The following is a 19233-nucleotide window of genomic DNA, read 5'->3' as shown; positions in this document are numbered from 1 at the left end:
CTCACCTCTCCTGCGATCTTATGGGCTCGCCCTGCCCATTGGCCGGTGGGGTGCGATGGTAAGATCACCTCCATAGAATACAAAAGTTAGGAAGTTGAAAGATAGTAATAAGGGAGGGTAATAATAAGGAGACTAGGTTAAGGTAAAGATTACAAGGTGCCTTATAATTAGAATAGGGATTCACCACGTGCCTAATGCAAAATGCAAAGGTATTGTCTGTATAACCAAAATTTAATCAAGTATTATGAAATTAAACTGCATTAATTAAAAGGTTTTATAAACCTTGGCCAATAGGTCATCTAACTGCTCAGCATGATGGGAAATAGACAGTAGTAGACAGGCCAAATTCTTTTGAGACAAAGGAGTACAGAGAGAGCAGTTCTCCTTATCAGCTTGAGTAAAGTAGCTGCAAGTATGGGAGGTAGCTGGAATGTATGGGAGTTCATTAGATCATTGTTAACAAGGTTGTTACTGTTTCTCATGCTGATAATGGGACTGAACACAGACAAGGAAATGACTCTCCTTACTAATTAGAATTTGCAGCTGACAGCAATATCCTTGAGTCTACTGGATTTACATAGTTAGATTTTCTAGTAATGAGGGAAGAACTTTCAGGTGCAATGGACTAATGAGCTCCTAACCCTGCTGACAGGAAGAATGTTATTGGTTAAGGTGCAGTTTTGGGCGCCGTACTTACGCAAGGATATTTTGACCTTGGAGGGAGTGCAGAGGAGGTTTACTAGGCTGATGCCAGAGTTGAGGGGGTTGAGCTATGAGGAGAGGCTGAATAAACTAGGCTTGTACTCGTTAGAGTTTAGAAGAATGAGGGGAGATCTCATTGAGACGTATAAGATGATGAATGGGATGGATAGGATAGAGGTGGAGAGACTCTTCCCGCTCAGAAAGGATAGTAGGATTAGGGGGCACGGCCTCAAGATAAAGGGGGGGCGGTTTAGAACGGAGTTCAGGAGGAACTTCTTCACTCAAAGGGTGGTGAATCTCTGGAATTCTCTGCCCGTTGAAGTGGTGGAGGCTACCTCGCTAAATATTTTTAAGACGCGGGTTGATGGGTTTTTGATAAGAGAGGGGATTAAGGGTTATGGGGAGAGGGCGGGAATGTGGAACTGAGCCACGACAGATCAGCCATGATCTTATTGAATGGCGGGGCAGGCTCGAAGGGCTATATGGCCTACTCCTGCTCCTATTTCTTATGTTCTTATTAAGGTAGTAATGTGTAATATTGTAATTGGACCCTTCAGTTTGGGTGACAACTGGGTGGGAAATCGAAGTGTTCAGAAGAGTATATCAATCTCACACTTTTACTGTCATGTCAGAAAGGGTAGCTGGTGCTTGCTGTCTCTCTCCTTTCTCCTGATGCATGCATTAGCAATAAACTTCTTTTAGCTCTTAAACTACATGTTGTCTTTCGTGGTCGCTGTATTGGTGGAGTTCAGTTGAGTACAAGACCCTCCCAGAAGGATACTCTGGAAAGTTACTCTTACAGAAGTGATACTATGATGTGGAGATGCCAGCATTGGACTGGGGTAGGCACAGTAAGAAGTCTCACAACACCAGATTAAAGTTCAACAGGTTTATTTGATAGCACAAGCTTTCAGACTGCTGCCCCTTCCTCAGGTGAGTGCAGGTTGCACTCACCTGATGAAGGGGCAGCTTTCAGAGTGCTCGTGCGATAAATAAACCTATTGGACTTTAACCTGGCGTTGCGGGGCTTCAAGGAGTGATGTTAAACAGTTGTAAATTACTAGTTCAGTCCCAGGTGATTTTAATATGTTCAGTCTTGGGCACTGCACTTCAGGAAGGAAGCTAAGACTTTGGAGAGGGTGCAGGAGAGATTTCCCAGAAAGTATGCAGGGATGAGGGATTACAGTGACGTGGATAGACTGAAGAAGCCTGGATTATTCCAAGAGCAGGGAAGGATGAAGGGAGAATTAATTGTGTTGAAAGATGTGATGAATTCAGACAGAAGTAAATAAATAAAGAGTAACTGTTTCCAATATTTGAAGGGCCAATAGCCAGAATGTACACATTTAATGTGATTGGTAATCAAGCCAGGGGCAATATGAGGAAAAACTATTTTAAACAGTGGTTAGATTTGGGACAGACTGTCTGATTGAAAATGCTAAAGTAGCCTTCAAATGGATTTGGATAAATGGATCAAAAATTGCAAGGCAAACAGTGGGGGGAGTTATACTAACTAGATTGTTCTTTCGAGAGAGCTGGCACAGGCTTCATGGGTTAACTGGTCTTTTGTTTTGACAACAATTAAGATTATCTGACAGCCAGAGGATGTGACTGCACAAAATTCAAGGATTCTTGTGGTGCTGCTTTTGAGTTAGAATGTCAGAGGCAGGAATACCTGATCAAGGAGATAAGAAAATCGGACTCAGAAGTTAATATTCTGAAGGAATACAGAAGTGCTGAAAGGCTGACAGAGCAGATCTGTTGACAAGGATAGGAACAGACAAGGAACACTTGAATCCAGGGCTGGTGTGAATTGAAGAGAATGTGGGATTGGGTGAATCACGCAGGATGGATAAGTAATGGGTACTGATCTAGGATGACCAGGGGAATACAGAGGGTCAAACTCAAGTGGACCAAATAAGAGAGAAATTGGGGCAGGCAAGGAAATACAAGGGATTGGTTGTACAGAGGCCCCCACAGGAGAAAGCAAATGTGAAGAAAGAAGCATAACTCAAACCATAAGCCTCTGTGGGAATATGTGGGTCTCTAGGACAAATTTATTGGATTGATTTTAACAGCAGGTGAGCATCTTAAAGATTTGGGGGGCAGATTTTCCCATGCCACCCGCCACGGGAATCGTAGCACGCGAACGGCAGACCATGGAAAGGACCATTGACCTCAGGTGGGATTTCCCAGTTTCAGGGTGAGTGTGGCTGAAAAATCCCAGCCTTTGTGTCCTGTATTTTGTATGTTATAAATTGCATAAAGTATATCTCAGAAGGTAGTTGGAAAAATGTTTGAAGATTCTGATTCGCTTATGAAGTTTCCTGATTGACAACTTTCACAATATTAGAATGTTTTAATCAATTGATTGGTCATGATAAATTGACCCTAGTGGCAGGGGGATTAGCAGGGTAAATATGCGAGGTTATGGGAATAGGGCCTGGGTGGGTTTGTGGCCGACGCAGAATCGATGGGCTGAATGGCCTCCTTCTACATTGTAGGGATTCTATGATTCTAATTATTTTTACTATGGGTTGCTTGTACAAAAGCAGTTTTGCTAATCGTCCATGTTTGAATGATTTAACATGATTAAGTGAACAGATTATGGTTGTTTCAGGAAGTTGTATTCGAATACGATAAGGCGGCACGGTGGCATATTGATTAACATTGCTGCCTCACAGCACCAGGGACCAGAGTTCGACTCTTGGCTTTGGACACTGTACGGAGTCTGTACCTTCTCCCTGTATTGGCGTGGGTTTCCTCCGGTTTCCTCCCACAGTCGGAAAGTTGTGTAGGTTAAGGGGCATTGGTCATGCTAAATTTTCCCTTGGTGTACCCGAACTGGCACCGGAGTGTGGCAACTAGGCGATTTTCACAGTAACTTCATTGTAGTGTTAATGTAAGCCTACTTGTGACACCAATAAATAAATAAAGATCTTTTGAAAAGAGACAGCTGATATTTGCAGATTCTCTGAATGTGTTCTAAACAAAAGGATTTTAGAATACCAAAAATGGATTGATTTGAAGCTCTCGTAACTAAAATCTCCAGTGCTTCTCTGATAATACCAACAGAGCATATAGACCAAATTACACAACCAAACTCTGAAGGATTTAGAACTTTTATATAACTTGGATAATAGATTCATGTTTTCTGATGCTCTCTACTATGTATCTTAATATCCAGCTCATTAGAAAGTCACCAGTTTAAAAGGGGTCTTGATTTAAGAAGAGTTTGTATTGTTATATTACTTCAGTATCCTGCTGGATAGTAAGAAGCTTTTCTGGATAGTCAGAAGCTTTTTCCCAGGATGGAAGAGGCAATTACTAGACAGCGTAGGTTTGAGGTGCGAGGGGCAAGGTTTAAAAGAGATGTACGAGGCAAGTTTTTTACACAAGGTGGTGGGTGCTTGGAACTCGCAAGGGCTTGTTCCTATGCTGTAATTTTCTTTGTGCTTTGAAAGCAATAGATACTCAAGTTTGTAAAACAGAAGTGCTGTTGATTATTGAAATGATTGTGAGGACCACAAATCCAGCTGATTATGTTGCTTACTTTGTGCTTAATCAGTGTAATTTACTGCACTTGTTCCAGAGGATTAGACAAGCAATTAAAATATGTGTCATCATAAGTTTTGCTGACATTATCTGCACTTTCCTGACTGAATTGATCTTGCTTTCTGAAGTACAGTCATCTTATTGATTTTCTGTTGTGTTTCCTGCAATATCCCAATGAGACATGAAATATTAGATTCCTTATGATCATATCTTTTTGAGATGGAGAAGATCTCACACAAGGTATTGAATATAAACTAGCTGGTCTTTAGTCAGCTTGTGCAACCAACTTTACTGCAGTTTAATTACATGGTCCAAAACCCCTCGGATCTTCTTTTCCAGAAGCAGTGGAGGGTTTGCTTTATTATATCGTTTCTTAAAGAGATTGATGCCACCTTCTGGGGTGCCATCTTTTGGATGACACCTTAAACCAAGACTCCAGACACCCTTTGAGATAGAAACATAGAAACTAGAAGCAGGAGTAGGACATCAGGCCCTACGAGCCTGCTCCACCATTCATTTTGATCATGACTGATCATCAAATTCAATATCCTAATCCCCCTTTCCCCCCCAATACCCTTCGATCCCTTTAATTCCAAGAACTATATCTAATTTCTTGAAATCAGATAACTTTTTGGCTTCAACTACATTTGGTGGTAGTGAATTCCACACATTCCCCACTCTCTGGATGAAGAAATTTCTCCTCATCTCAGTTCTAAAAGGTCTACCCCTTATCCTCAAATTATGATCTCTCGTTCTGGACTCCCCCACCATTGGAAACATTTTTCTGAATCTACCTGATCTAACCCTGTTAGAATTTTGTAAGTTTCCATGAGATCCCCTCTCATTCTTCGAAACTCCAGTGAATATAATCCTAAGCGACTTAGTCTGTCCTCATATGACAGGCCTGTCTTCCCAGGAATCAGCCTGGTAAACCCTGGTATGGGAGTAAAAGATTCCATTCACTATTTTGAAGAAGAGAAAGTGGATTCTTCTCCACCTCCTGACCTATATTGATTCTTCAGTCAATATCAGTAAAACAGATTACCTCATCATTATTCCAATGATGCTTGTGGACCATTGTTATGCACAAACTGAATAATACAGTCCCTACGTTACAGGAGGGAGAACACTTTAGAGTACATGTTTGGTTGCAAACCACTTTGGGATGTCTTGAGATAATGGAAGGCCCTGTATAAATACCAGACGTTCTTTCTTTCCATAACTAACATGTTAACTGTATGTAACATAGCAGAGAGAAGGAATGTTGCCCTGTAGTTTAGTTTAATTTGTTTTAGTAGTGTCACAAATCGACTTACATTAACACTGCAATGAAGTTACTGTGAAAATCCCCTAGTTGCCACACTCTGGCACCTGTTTGGGTACACTGAGGAAGAATTTTGCATGGCCAATGCACCTAACCAGCATATCTTGTAGAGGTATCACAGTATTGTCTTAGTCACTTTCTCTCCTGTTCTTCGAGGGAAAGTGGCCTCCTACTGTGCTGTAACAATCCTATTCTGAGGATTTGATATGGTTCCATGGACCCAGGTGAAACCCTGATATCTCACGTGAATGAATGAATGGAAGGACTACACCCCAGGGTTCTGAAGGAGAGGCATTGGTGATGATCTTTCAAGAAAGGTCCCAGAGGACTGGAAAAAGGCTAATGTAACACCCTTGTTTAAGAAAGGAGGGAAGCAGAAGATGGAAAATTATAGCCTGACCTCAGTTGTGGCTAAGACCTTGGAGTCCATTATTAATGATGAAATTGCAGAGTACTTGAAAATGCACAACAAAATAGGGCTGAGTCAGCATGGCTTCGTCAAAGGGTGGTCTGACAAAGCTGTTGGAATGCTTTGAGGAGGTAACAAAGAAATTAGACAAGGTGATCCAGTAGATGTGATGTGTCTGGATTTCCAGAAAGCATCTGACAAGGTGCCTTTCGGGAGGTTGCCAAATAAGCTATGAGGCAAAGGTGTTAGAGGCAAGGTAGTGGCATGATTGAAGATTGGCTGATGACAGAAGGTGGAGAATGGGGATGGCAACTGGTGACTAGTGGTGTTCCACAGGGTTCAGTGTTGGGACCACAACACAGGGAACGGACCCTGATATGGAAGAAGAGTCATGTCTATGGGGTGATGTTGGTGTAGTGGTAGTATTGTTAGAGAGGCCCGGGCTAATGCTTTGGAGAAATGTGTTCAAATCCCCAGAATGGCAGCTGGTGGAATTTAAATTCCATTAACAAGATCGGGAACTGAGCACTCTCTCGGGAATGGTGACCATGAAATTACCATCGATTGTTATAAAAATCCATCTGGTTCGTTAACGCCCTGGCCTGGCCTACATGTGACTCCAGGCCCATGGCAATGTGGTTGACTCTCAACTACCCTCTGAAATGGCTGAGTGAGGCACTCAGTTCAAGGGCAATTAGCGATGGGCACCAAATGCTGACCTTGCCAGTGGCATCCACGTCCTGTGAAAGAATATTGGACTCCAACTCTCACCGGAACATCCCTTTCCCACCTGCCACAGGAATCGTAGTGGGCAGGAGATGGTCCATGCAAAGGTCCATTGATCTCGGGTGGGATTTTCCAGTTTTGGGGTGAGTGTGGCCGGAAAATCCCACCCCACTGTTCCTTTCACCATTGATGCTGCAAAGCCTGCTGAGTTCTACCAACACTTCCTGTTTTTACCTAACGTAGAACCAGGTGGCACGGTATCACAGTGGTTACCACTGCTGTTTCTCAGTGCCAGGACAGGGTTCGATTCCCGGCTTGGGTCACTGATTGTGCAGAGCCTGCACGTTCTCTGTGTGGGTTTCCTCCCACAGTCCAAAGCTGTGCAGGTTATGTGGATTGGCCATGCTAAATTGCCCCTTAGTGTCAGGGGGACTAGCTAGAGTAAATGCATGGGGTTATGGGGATAGGGCCTGGGAGGGGTATGGTCGTTGCAGACTTGATGGGCTGAATGACTTCCTTCTGCACTGTAGGGAATCTAACTGTGAACTGACTCTGGTCCTGTGTAGAACCACCTATTTCTAAAGGAAGATATCTCCTTGAAGCAAAAGACTATTGATTTGTAGCCCAATGAACATGGCGCATGACCATCTTTTTCATTCGGTCACCATCATGTGAAAAGCAGAGTGTATTACAGGATCTTGAAACACAACAGATGTCCAATTGCAACCAAAACCAATTACCTAACAAAAACCACCACCTCATTGCCAGAGAATAGATCGCACATAAATATTTATTGATCATCTGTCATAGTTGCACACACTTACAAATATTTACATTCCATTAAAATACCTAAGAGATCGTGAGCTATAGAGGGATCGACAACAGTGATTCCCTTAAGCACACTCCATTTGAGCCGTATTCCTAGCCACAAATGTGGGATTGGAGAATTTTCCCTTTGATTTCTCACTTTTTGATTGTTGCTGAGTTTAATTGCTACCTCGCTGAGTCTGTGTTTTCAGCTGTCTAGATCTTGAGCTCTGAAAGTCCCTTCCTATATCTCCCTGCGACTTTCATTAAATGGAAGTCGAAACAAGGCCCCCGCTGTCTGCTGCCTGACCGTTGAAGCAAGATTGCAGATGCTGTTTCCGACAGCAAATGCTAAAGATCTGCTCTTAGCCATAGAATTATAGAATCCCTACATTGCAGAAGGAGGCCATTTGGCCCATCGAGTTTGCACCGACAACAATCCCACCCAGGCCCTATCACCGTAATCCCATGTATTTAACATGCTAATCTACTTGGCGCTAAGGGATGATTTAGCTTGGCCAATCAACCTAACCCGCACATCTTTAGAGTGTGGGAGGAACCTGGAGCGCCAAGAGGAAACCCACATGATCATAGGGATCAAACTCTGCACAGACAGAGACTAAGCTGGGAATCATGCCCGGGTCCCTGGTGCTGTGAGGCAGCAGTGCTAACCACTGTGTCACAGTGGTACCCACAGTAAAATTAATGATATACTGTTGTAATACTTCCACAGGAAGAGGATAACCTGTCAATCTCTGATAGAGATATTATCATTGAGATAATGTTGAAAACAGTTTTAAATTTGATTGCTTTAACAAGTGTGGGAAATGTCTGGAACAGACTCTTAAGGCAGATGGTACAGGCTGATTAGGGTTACTGCGTATAAATCTGTCAAAGAAAAAGATTTGATAGCGTATAGGATCCAGTTAGATGGTTACAGTGAACTTTTCTGACCCCATATATTCCTATGTTTCCATCATTAACTACTCGAGAAAATCCAGCATTCAAATTCATACAAATTTAATATCTGCCGCAATCAATTCCGTCCGTTTAACGCGAGATGGTGTATTTTCGAATTCAACTACACATATAAATAAAGTCACGTGAATGCTGAGGACAGAAATTCAATTTATTGTAGACCTTTGAAATAAGAGCTAGTTTAGTATCAAGATAAACATTTTAAACATTGGCAATGCAGAGAGTGCTATCTGTAAGCCTTATGGAATAGTGCTGGAACTCCCAACGGTGTCATTTGGTAGGTTTACATTCACAATTCCCTAAATGGTGAGACTCACAGTTGTACTCTGTTACTACGACTGCCGGCAAGCATGGGCAGTCATCCCTACAGAGGGAGGACTAAAATGCGAGGGAGGGAGGCTGATGCCATGTGTCTTCATGACTATTTGTTGAGTGGCCCTGCAGAGACTACTGAGAAGTGGGAAAGCACAGAGCGAGACTAAAAGATGCAAAATAACACATTCGCAGCAGCCACTTCAATGAATGTGCTCCTTGTGTGAGGGGCTGTGCGTCACGTGCCATATTGCTTCTGTCATTACGAAATGGCTCATCTTCTGAATTACTGTGAGGAACACAGCAGGAAATACACTAGTGATTTTTAAAAGCCATCAGCTTCAGCCAGGATAAAAACCTCACATTAGAATTAATGTCATTCAGCCCACTGGACAAGACAACGGGCACTAAGAAGTCAGGTGAAAAGTCATTTGTACTTGCCAGTAGCCTTAAGCATCAATAATGCATGATCTGCTTCGGTTTCAAAGGCTTGGCCTACACGAGTGATCACCACCCTTTGTCCTTTCTCTGCTTTGTTAATGCAAAGCAACAATTACTAGTAGTCCAGCAAGCGCCTGGATGAAAGGATTCCCATGGCTAAAGTCTCTAAAAACTCTTCATTTTTAATCTACTTTGAACTTAGATCAAGGCAGAATGCAACAATGCAGGCGGTATTATGACGTGGCCTTCTTTTCATCGCAATCGCGCACACAAAATAATTGGAGAAATTATTCCAGTACAGCATGGATATCAACGTTCATTGTCCCTCTCACCCCACTCCTCACGCATTCAACCCTTATTTGGAATTTCAAACATCTCCCTCATAGCAACCAGCTGAAAAGTCACATCCCACAGCCTGCAAAACATTCTGACATCTTTCCGGTTTGATATTTTTCATGCCTTCTTCCTTTTATATAATTGGATGCTCCCCATACAGACACATACCTTCCAGGGTGGCAACAGCGACAGTATAGCAGCTTTAGCAAATCTGAGCCAGGGAGGGTGCAAAAGGAATCCCACTACTGCTAACAACGATTAATAGTTTGTCTAGTGTTGGAAAGTGAATGGATTGAGCCTAACAAATGCCCATCATAGTGGCTTATTGATATTCAATAAAACAAAAGGCATGCTGTTGAAGCTTTTCGTCTTGCACTCCTCAAGACAGTAACACAAGAACACCAAATCTCAACATAAGAACACAATAACATAAGAACTAGGAGCAGGAATAGGCCATCTGGCCCTTCAGCCTGCTCCACCATTCAATAACATCATGGCTGATCTTTTTGTGATCTCAGCTTCATTCACCTGCCCACTCACCATAACTCCTAATTCCTTTACTGTTCAAAAATCTATCTATCGTTGCCTTAAAATCATTCAACGAGGTAGCCTTCATTGGGCAGGGAATTCCACAGATTCACAACCCTTTGGGAGAAGAAGTGCCCCCTCAACTCAGTCCTAAATTTGCACCCCCTTATTTTGAGGCCATGCCCCCGAGGCCACATTCCTCAGAGGGAACAATAATTTATACAGCATGAGAATGGAGTGCTAATTGGTTACAAAGTGGATTCTGATTGGTAGAGGCATTACCATGGCGAATTCACCACCGAGCAGTCAACTGGAATGCCTTCATTTAAATTCAAACCACTGTGAATGGCAATGCATTGTCATGAGGAATGAATCAGTAAATAGATGTCTGTCAAACTTTTGTTTAGTTAAAAAAGGCACACTATGTGGACACCTTCTTTCTCTAAAGGACAGGGCTGTGTGTGTCAATATATATAACTTGCAATACATATAAGTGAGCCACACTGTGAGCCCGGCTGACAATCGTAAATTGGTCATTAGTCTTGGTATAATTGTTTAGTACGTATGTCCAATTAATCATCCAATTAGATCAAAATGCATCCAGGCAGAGGGATCTGGGTGTCTTTTTTCATGAATTGAAGAAAGTCGGTATGCAGGTACAGCATGTAATAAAAAAGGCAAATGAGATGTTGGCATTAATTACAAAAGAACTGGAATATAAAAGTACAGAAGTGTTGTTGCAATTGTGTAAGGTGTTGGTGAGACCACATTTGGAGCATTGCAGACTCCTTATCTGAGGGAGGATGTGGTAGCATTGGAGGCAGTTCAGAGGAGGTTCACCAGAATGATTCCAGAGATGAAAGGTTGACATATGAGGACAGATTAAACAGTTTGGACTTGTACTCGCTGAAGTTTAGAAGAATGAGAGGGCATCTGATCAAGATAAATAACATCTTTAAAAGGGATCGATAAAGTAAAATGTTTCCTCTTGTGGGGAAATCTAGAACAAGAGGTCACAGGTATAGTTTGAGAGGCGGCAGATTTAAAATTGGGATGGGGAGGAACTACTTCTTGCAGACAGAGATGAATTTGTGCAACTCGCTGCCCCATAGCACAGCGGAGTCTGAATCATTGAATGGTTTCAAGAAGGAGATAGTGGAGAAATTTCACTCAGTCGCAGAGAAAGAAGCTGTAATGGTGACATGTTTGACAATCCTTGAATTGTGAACTGACAGGAAGACAGTAGCTCTTCATGTAGTTTTGATGGTAAAAGCCAGGTGGAGCAGAATAGTGCAGTGACAGCCCTATCTCTTCCTTTCCAAAATTACCTTTTTGATAACTTCCATGACACCTGTCCTCCCTGCAGGAAGGTGTCACATAGTTTATTGACATTGCAACAACATCCAGAAAAAAATAAGCATTTAGCATGTTGAGCTCCATTCACCTTTATTTATTGGGCTTTATGAACTAAATTACTGCCACTAAAGATAAGAACACACGTGCACACACACACACACACACACACACACACACAGACACACATGTGCATGCACACAAACATACACACACATAAACATGTGCAAGTGCATCTGCATATCTTCCAAGGTGGATCTGATCATTTCTCCTCGGTGAAAACATAAAGTTTCAGGAAAGAACACTTTACACATGAGGAGAAGGAAGCTCAGGGGAAGGTGATGTCATTGTGGTATTGTCACAAGGCTAGTCATCCAGAGACGCAGGGTAATTCTCTGGGGATTTGGCTTTGAATCCCACCATGGCACATGGTGGAGTGTGAAATTAATAAAATGTCTGGAATTAAACTCATGTGATCATTGTCAATAGTTATCAAAACACACTTGGTTCATTGATGCCCTTTAAGGAAGGAAATCTGTTGTCCTGACCTGATCTGGCCTACATGTGACTCCAGAGCCACAGCAATGTGGTTGACTCTTAAATCCCTGCTGAACTGACCTATCAAACCACTATCAAGCCTCTAAAAAGGAATGAAACTGGACAGACCACCAAGCATAGGCACTAGAAATGGCAACTGCAAACTCTGCCCTATTGACCCTGCAAAGTCCTCCTTATTAACATCAGCGAGCTTGTGCCAAAACCTGGAGAACCAAGCAATAGCATAGCATAGTCATACTGATGGAATCGTACCTCACAATGTCCCAGCCACCACCATCATCAGTAGAGGTGGTGGCACAATGGCATACAGTCAGGAGGGAGTTCTCAACAATGAGTCTTTAACAGCAGTGTGGGTGTACCTACACCACATGAACTGCAGCGGTTCAAAAAGGCAATTCACCCTCTCAAGGGCAATTAGGAATGGCAATAAATAGTGGTGTAGCCAATGACGCCCACATCCCATGAATGAATTTTTAAAAAGGTGGCAGGGTAAGAGCAGCAACAATGTGTAGAAATAGATGGATCTGGACCAGGTAAGGATTTCCTTCCCTAAAGAACATTAGTGAACCAGATGGGTTTTTATGACAATCAGTTGTTCCCTTTGCTGCCAGATACTTGGATCCTTATCTTAAGGCAGGGAGTTACATTTCATCAGCCTGGGCAAAACAGTTAAATATCTAATTTAGTTGCTATTGCACCATCATATACACTTTATATTTCTATAGTGTAATTATGTAAAGGCTACTCTTGCTTTTTCCACAGAGAATGAATACACAGCAAGTGTGCACGGTGCACGTGCCGACCCCGTGCAGAGTGCAGCAAGTGCCCATTGTGCGTGCACCTAGCATGCCAAGCACAGAAAATGTGCAGTCAATTGCGGACAAATTCCTTTTCAACCACGATCGAGTTTTTGCGCACTTCTGTCTTAACAGCTGTCTAAACTGTGGATTTCATTAATGTGTAGAGTTCTTCATGCAGTGCTTTGGGAATTTTAAGAACTCCCTGCATCGGAGACTGTGAGAATGATTAGGAAATATGTAATCCACAATAAAGCAAATGGCAGGGGAGATGGCAGGCTAATGCCACTGAATTCAAGTGCCCAGGGTAATGGGGACGTGAGCTTGAATCTCACTATGACAGCTGCTGGAATTTTATTCAATTTAAAAGATCTGGAATATGAAGCTTGTCTGAGTAATGTTGACGACAAACCTCACTGATTGTCATAACAACCCATCTAGTTCACTAATGCCCATGAGAGAAGGAAGTCTGCCATTCCTCCCTGGTCTGGCCTACATGTGATTCCAGATCTACAGCAATGTGGTTGACTCTTAATTGCCCTCTGAACTGACCTAGCAAACCACTTGGTTCAAGGGCAATTGGATATGGGCAATAAATGTTGGCCTTGCCAGCAATCCCCACATCTCATGAATGAATAACTGAGAAAAAATAGCCATATGCACAGGACCAATACCAGGTACAGCTTCTCTCATTCATGTTAATGCAACTATTTAATAGGACTCCAATTTGCACAATATAAATCATTTCAGATATGTTGTCGGGGTGGTAGAACTGTCTTTTCCTTCCACAATTATCCAAACATCAAGAGCTCTGAAACCAAAAGAGAAAATGCTGGAAAAATTCAGCACATCTGGCAGGATCTGTAAGGAGAGGAAAGAGCTGACGTTTCAAGTTCAGATGAGAGCTTTGACAAAGGGTCATCTGGACTCAAAATGTCAGCTCTTTTCTCTCCTTACAGATGCTGCCAGACCTGCTGAGATTTTCCAGCATTTTCTCTTTCGGTTTCAGATTCCAGCATCCGCAGTAATTTGCTTTTATCAGAAGCTCCAGTTCTAGGTTCCATTAGACCTTAAGTAGAAGCATTAGCTTCAAGGTGTGGAATGATCTCAAGACAGTGAAGGCAGGTTTGGGAGAAGGCCAGGATAATCATAAAATATGTTTTAGGACTGGTATCACAACATCTTCTTGCCTGTTTCAGTCTTTGCCAGGGTGGGTTGGAATTAAAGTCCAAAGCTCATGTACCTGAGGTAAAAGGCAATTACAGTATTAAAACAAGCACCTGGCAGCCATTTTGTGCACGCAGTGGCTCTTTACCAATAGTGCGTGATTCACACTCTGGGTGAGACTAAAGGCCAGGTGGAGATGTGAAGGATCAGATGGGAATGTGAAGGATGGAGTACCCATCATTTTCCTGGTGATCAAGTTAGGGATGGGAAAGGTCATCCTTAGACCAATTCAGGCCCTTAAGTTGCCAATTAAGGGCATCATCCCACTGTCACTGATTGTCTACCTTTGGCAGGGTGGCTCTTTGCCAAGTGGGGAGGTTGCCTGGTGAAGGCTGGCAGCCTTCTTTCGTGCTCAGGTCAAGGGTTGCCACACAATCGGACACCTTGTGGCCCATGGGGGTCTTCCCCGCCCCTCCTTTTGCAGCAAGGGCTAGCCCCACTGAAACACTCCCCCAGCCTCAGCAATGACCCCCATCACCCATTTCCACCTTCCTGGGGCCTGTGTGTCTAACTCTGTGGAGTTACACTTACCTGGATTCAAGGGCCTCCTCCATTGTGACTGCACCTGGCTGGGTGCAGTGCCAGCGGTGGCCATTGCTGCCTGTGGCACTGCTGAGACTCAAGTGCTGTCGACTCTCCAATTGGCTGACAGCCTTCACTATAGATTGGCAGCTTCCTGTGCATCGCGTAATTCTGTTCTTGTGGACTGATGCCATCCACACATTAATGGAACAAAAACCTTTCCTAATTGTATGTGCAATGGTGTTACTGTTTGGAGGCTGTGTGTTATCGATGTAGCTCTGCATGTGTGAATCCTGTTAAAGACACACTCATGTTTTTGCTTCTTCACACTGAAAAAGTGATGGAAGTATTTCTGTTGATAAGTAAATTGTCAGTCATTTCCCTTGTGCATCAGTGAAATACAGAGACAGACGTGCTGTCCAGATGCCTGAATGTGCTCACAGATTGAACTAAAAAGGATATACAAAATATTTGTTCAATGACTCCTTCATTTCCTCCATGAACTAGGTAGAAATATCAAACCAGGAGTCACCTTACAATTGGGACCAGTGTTTCAGAACAAAGTATTTTTGTGGGTATTTAATTAAATTCTGCAGCAGTTTAAAGACTTGACACTCAGTGGTGTAAGGTTGACCCAGAATTATTTTTTTTAAATCAGGTGATAATAGCTGAGCCAATGGTCAGGGTTTTCAAATGGAGTCTATCAACATGGGAACACTAGAAATAGAAGCAGGGGTAGACCGCATGGCCCATTGAGCCTGTCCTACCAGTCAATACAATCATGGCTGATCTTGTCTTTCAGCTCCATTCCTGGCCCATCCCCGACATTCCTTGATTCCCTGAGAGGCCAAAAATCTGCCCGTCCTAGAGACTTGAACCGTATTCAATGATGGAGCACTCACAATCCTCTGGGATAGGGAATTCCAGAGACTCAGCACCCTTTCACTGAAGGAACCTAACTTCATCTTGGTCCTAAGCATTGCTGCCTCACAGCACCAGAGATCTGGGTTCGATTCCCTGCTCGGGTAACTTGAGAGTTTGCACATTCTCCCCATGTCTGCGTGGGTATTCTCTGGCTGCTCTGATTTCCTCCAAAGGTGTGCAGGTTAGGTGGATTGGCCATGCTAAATTGCCCTTTAGTGTCAGGTGGACTAGCTAGGATAAATGCATGGGGTTATGTGGATAGGGCTTGGGTGGGACTGTGATCAGTGCAAATTCGATGGGCGGAATGGTCTTTTTCTGCACTGTAGGATTCTATGATTCTAAATGATTGGCCTCTTTATCCTGAGAGTGTGCACCCAGGTTTTAGCCCAGTTGAGACATCTGAGCATTCACCTATTAAGCCCTTTCAGAATGTTGCATATCTGAATGATATTGCCTTCATTCTTCCGAATTCCAGAGAATATAAGTCCAAGCTACTCAGCCTCTCATTATAGCACAACCCCCTTATCCCAGGGAACACTTTAGTGAACATTTTCTATACCACTTCCAATGCAGGTATATCTTTTCTTAAATATGGAGACTATTTATTAATACATCTATTCTCTAGCACAGTCAGCGCATGACTAGTTAGTCAAACTCCACCCAGGATGGAAATTGAGTGCCAGGTCACCTGACCCATTCTCTTAAAGGGGCATGCCCCAGCATTCATATTAATATTGATATTAATTTCCTCGCTCTTTTTAGCCTCCAGGTCATTATCAATTTCTGATATGAAACTTGCATCTTCTATTGTGAAGACATATACAAAATATTTATTCAATGACTCCGCCATTTCCTCATTCTCCATGATAATTTTTCCTGCCTCTCCTTCTTAAGGGACCAATGTTTACCCTAGCACTCTTTTTCCATTTCACAAAGTTATAAAACCTCTTACAATCTGTTTTTATGTTTCTATTTTCTGCCCTATTTATCAACTTTTTGCTGGCTCTTTGCTGGTGTCTAAAGCACTCTCAAACCTTAGACTTACTGTTATTTTTGAAGATTGTAAGCCTCTTCTCCCAATCTAATACTATCCTTAACTTCCTGAGGGAGCCACAAGTGGGTCTTTCTTGCTGAGTTTTCATTTTCGTCAATGGAATGTATTTTTGTCGAACACTTTGAATTGTTTCTTTAAATGTCTCCCATTGTTACTAATGGAGGTTAAATACAAATATATTTTATAATTAGCTCTTCAGCTGAAAAATGATTGTAACATTTTAAATAATGACTTCAGTTTAAGGAACTTGAAGTTCAGTGTCATCTATGTTTCCCTCTTTCTTATGGCAAGCATTCCAACTTGATCCACTGCTTTAAATTTGTTCCCAGTTTGAATGAGGCCTAACAGTAAATCGTCCAAGTAACTTGCCAAATATTCATCTTCCACTTCACCCTCAGCTTCCCTACTTGCCTGCTCCATCCGTCACCATGAGAATGTTGCACTCTTTGGGTGGGATTTTCTGGTCACACTTGCCCCAAGACCAGAAAATCCCGCCCGAGGGCAACGAACATTTGCACAGTCCGTGCCCTGCCCGCTACGATTCCCATGGCGGGCGGGATGGGAAAATTCCGCCCTTTGTCTAACAGGGCTTTTCTCCATTCTATAACTTTCTCCACTTAATTAAAGAAGTTAATCGGCTTCTACTATTAACAGAATTCTTAGGATTGTGGCTCCCTCTCTATTTAGATTATGCTCTTTCCCCAAAACTGACTCAGCTGACACTTCTGTAAACTTGAATTGGCAACAGTGCTACACATTCCAATCTATGTTTGTACTGTGCTTTAAGGGAATAATTCAATTCTTGTTCACTGCTTTTAAGAGTCTTCCATTTTTATTCATTTCTACATTGGCAGGAAGTTCTCCTGTTTCCCCCAATCAGATGTTACAACTTCAGCAGAGGATTGGTGGAAACCTGTTCAGATGGTGTATCTTGGGTTTATGCGGTGTTTCTGAAGATTCCACTGACCTCTGCTCTGATGTACAGTAGCCAAACAGGAGAAGATCCCAATGTCCCATCTGGTAAGTGTGGCACATAGCTAACATTAACTAGATATAAACACACACCATATGGGCCACGAAACTGCCAGAGTGATATAGAACAGTGCAAAAGAGGCCCTTTAACCCATGATGTTGTGCCAAAAATGACGCCAAATTAAACTAATCCCTTCTGCCGGCCCTTGGTCCATATCCCTTTATTCTTTGCATATTCATATGCTTAAATAAAAGCCCGTTAAATGCCCCTATTGTATAGGCCTCCACCGCCTCCCCTGGCAGCAAATTCCAGATGCGCACCACTCTCTGTGTAAAAACCTTGCCGCTCACATCTCCTTTAAACATCACCCCCCCCCTCCCTCTCATTTAAGTGCATGCGGCCCAGTATCAGAAATCTCAACTCTGGGAAAAAGACTGTCAACCCTATCTCTGCCTCTCACAATTTTATAGGCTTCTATCAGGTCTCCCCTCAGCCTCTACCGCTCCAGAAAAAACAACCCTAGTTTGTCCGGCCTCTCCTTATAGCTCATACCCTCAAATCCAGGTGGCATCCTGGTAAGCCTCTCCAAATAAAAGGAAGGATAAAAGCAAATTACTCCACATGCTGGATTCTGAAACAAAAACAGAAAACGCTGGAAAATCTCAGCAGGTCTGACAGCATCTGTGGGAAGAGAATAGAGCTACCCAGGGTCATACAAACCCTAAGGGTGGGATTTCATGGCCTCACTCAAGCGAGACTGGATATTCCTGCCCAAGGACAAAGGACATTTCCATTGTCTGCCCCCCACCCGCTCCGATTTTGTGGCGGGCAGGGCAGTAGAATTCCGGCGTAAATGTTGGCTCAATTCTCTCTCCACAGGGGCTGTCAGACCTGCTGAGATTTTCCAGCATTTTTTGTTTTTGATAAAGGAAGAATGCTTGACTTCTACAAATGGACACTTGTACAAAGTCTTTTCTGTATGTAAGTAAAGAGTGATACATACTGAGGACCTTGACTCCGTGTCGGAGAGACTGAATACGGCTTGGCTCCACTGAAATGCTCAGCGTGGTCTGCTGTCCCTCAATCGTGCACACCCGACTGTCTTGAGCTGCCTGCTTGAACATCGCTATGAGTTGATTGGCGATGATTGTATTCAGGACTGAAATGATTATCATGGGTATAACAAAGGAGAGAAACGCATTCACCTACAAATAAGACAAATGAGTGCAATTAGAAAATAGAAAAATGGCTGTAATTATCAGCAAATCCCTGGGTTGTGCTCCTTGCAATTACAATAGATACAACCACTTATATATTGAAACGGCACCTTCAGTGTAATGAAACATGCTTCACAGAATGCTTCACAGAAACATTACAAAACAAGTTGTGATACTGAGTCACATAAGGAGATATTAAAGTCAGAAGACCAAAAGCTTGGTTAAAGAGGTATTGCACAGGTTGCTGGGTTGTGTAGACAGACGACAAGGAACGAACAAGCAGCAGGGTTTACTCAACAATCTTAGCAACTCCTGTCTGCTGTGTGTCTGCCCATGGAGAACCCTTGCGCTACTGACACGTCACTTCATGTGTTCATGTCATCCCAATTAACACATGACCACCCGGTTTACAGCTTTCCCCTTTAAGTTGGGAGAGTTGATAATACAAGCATATGACAACATTATAAATTATTTCCAATGTCAGAGCGCA

The 19233-nt window shown here is 42.9% G+C and overlaps 1 protein-coding gene across 1 annotated transcript in view; it reads right to left on the bottom strand.

The window, feature by feature from the left end:
• ntsr1 (neurotensin receptor 1 (high affinity)) overlaps positions 1 to 19233 on the bottom strand; it is a 52007-nt gene that overhangs the window by 12435 nt on the left and 20339 nt on the right. Inside the window, exon 2 of the mRNA XM_080204404.1 lies at positions 18530 to 18731. Coding sequence (XP_080060530.1) covers positions 18530 to 18731 — 202 coding nt within the window. The remainder of the gene's footprint in view (positions 1 to 18529; positions 18732 to 19233) is intronic.

Source organism: Carcharhinus amblyrhynchos, chromosome 16, assembly GCF_965287045.1.
Source record: "Carcharhinus amblyrhynchos chromosome 16, sCarAmb.v2.hapA, whole genome shotgun sequence".
In the NCBI taxonomy this organism is placed as follows: Eukaryota; Metazoa; Chordata; class Chondrichthyes; order Carcharhiniformes; family Carcharhinidae; genus Carcharhinus; species Carcharhinus amblyrhynchos.
This window is presented reverse-complemented; position numbering and strand designations above follow the sequence as displayed.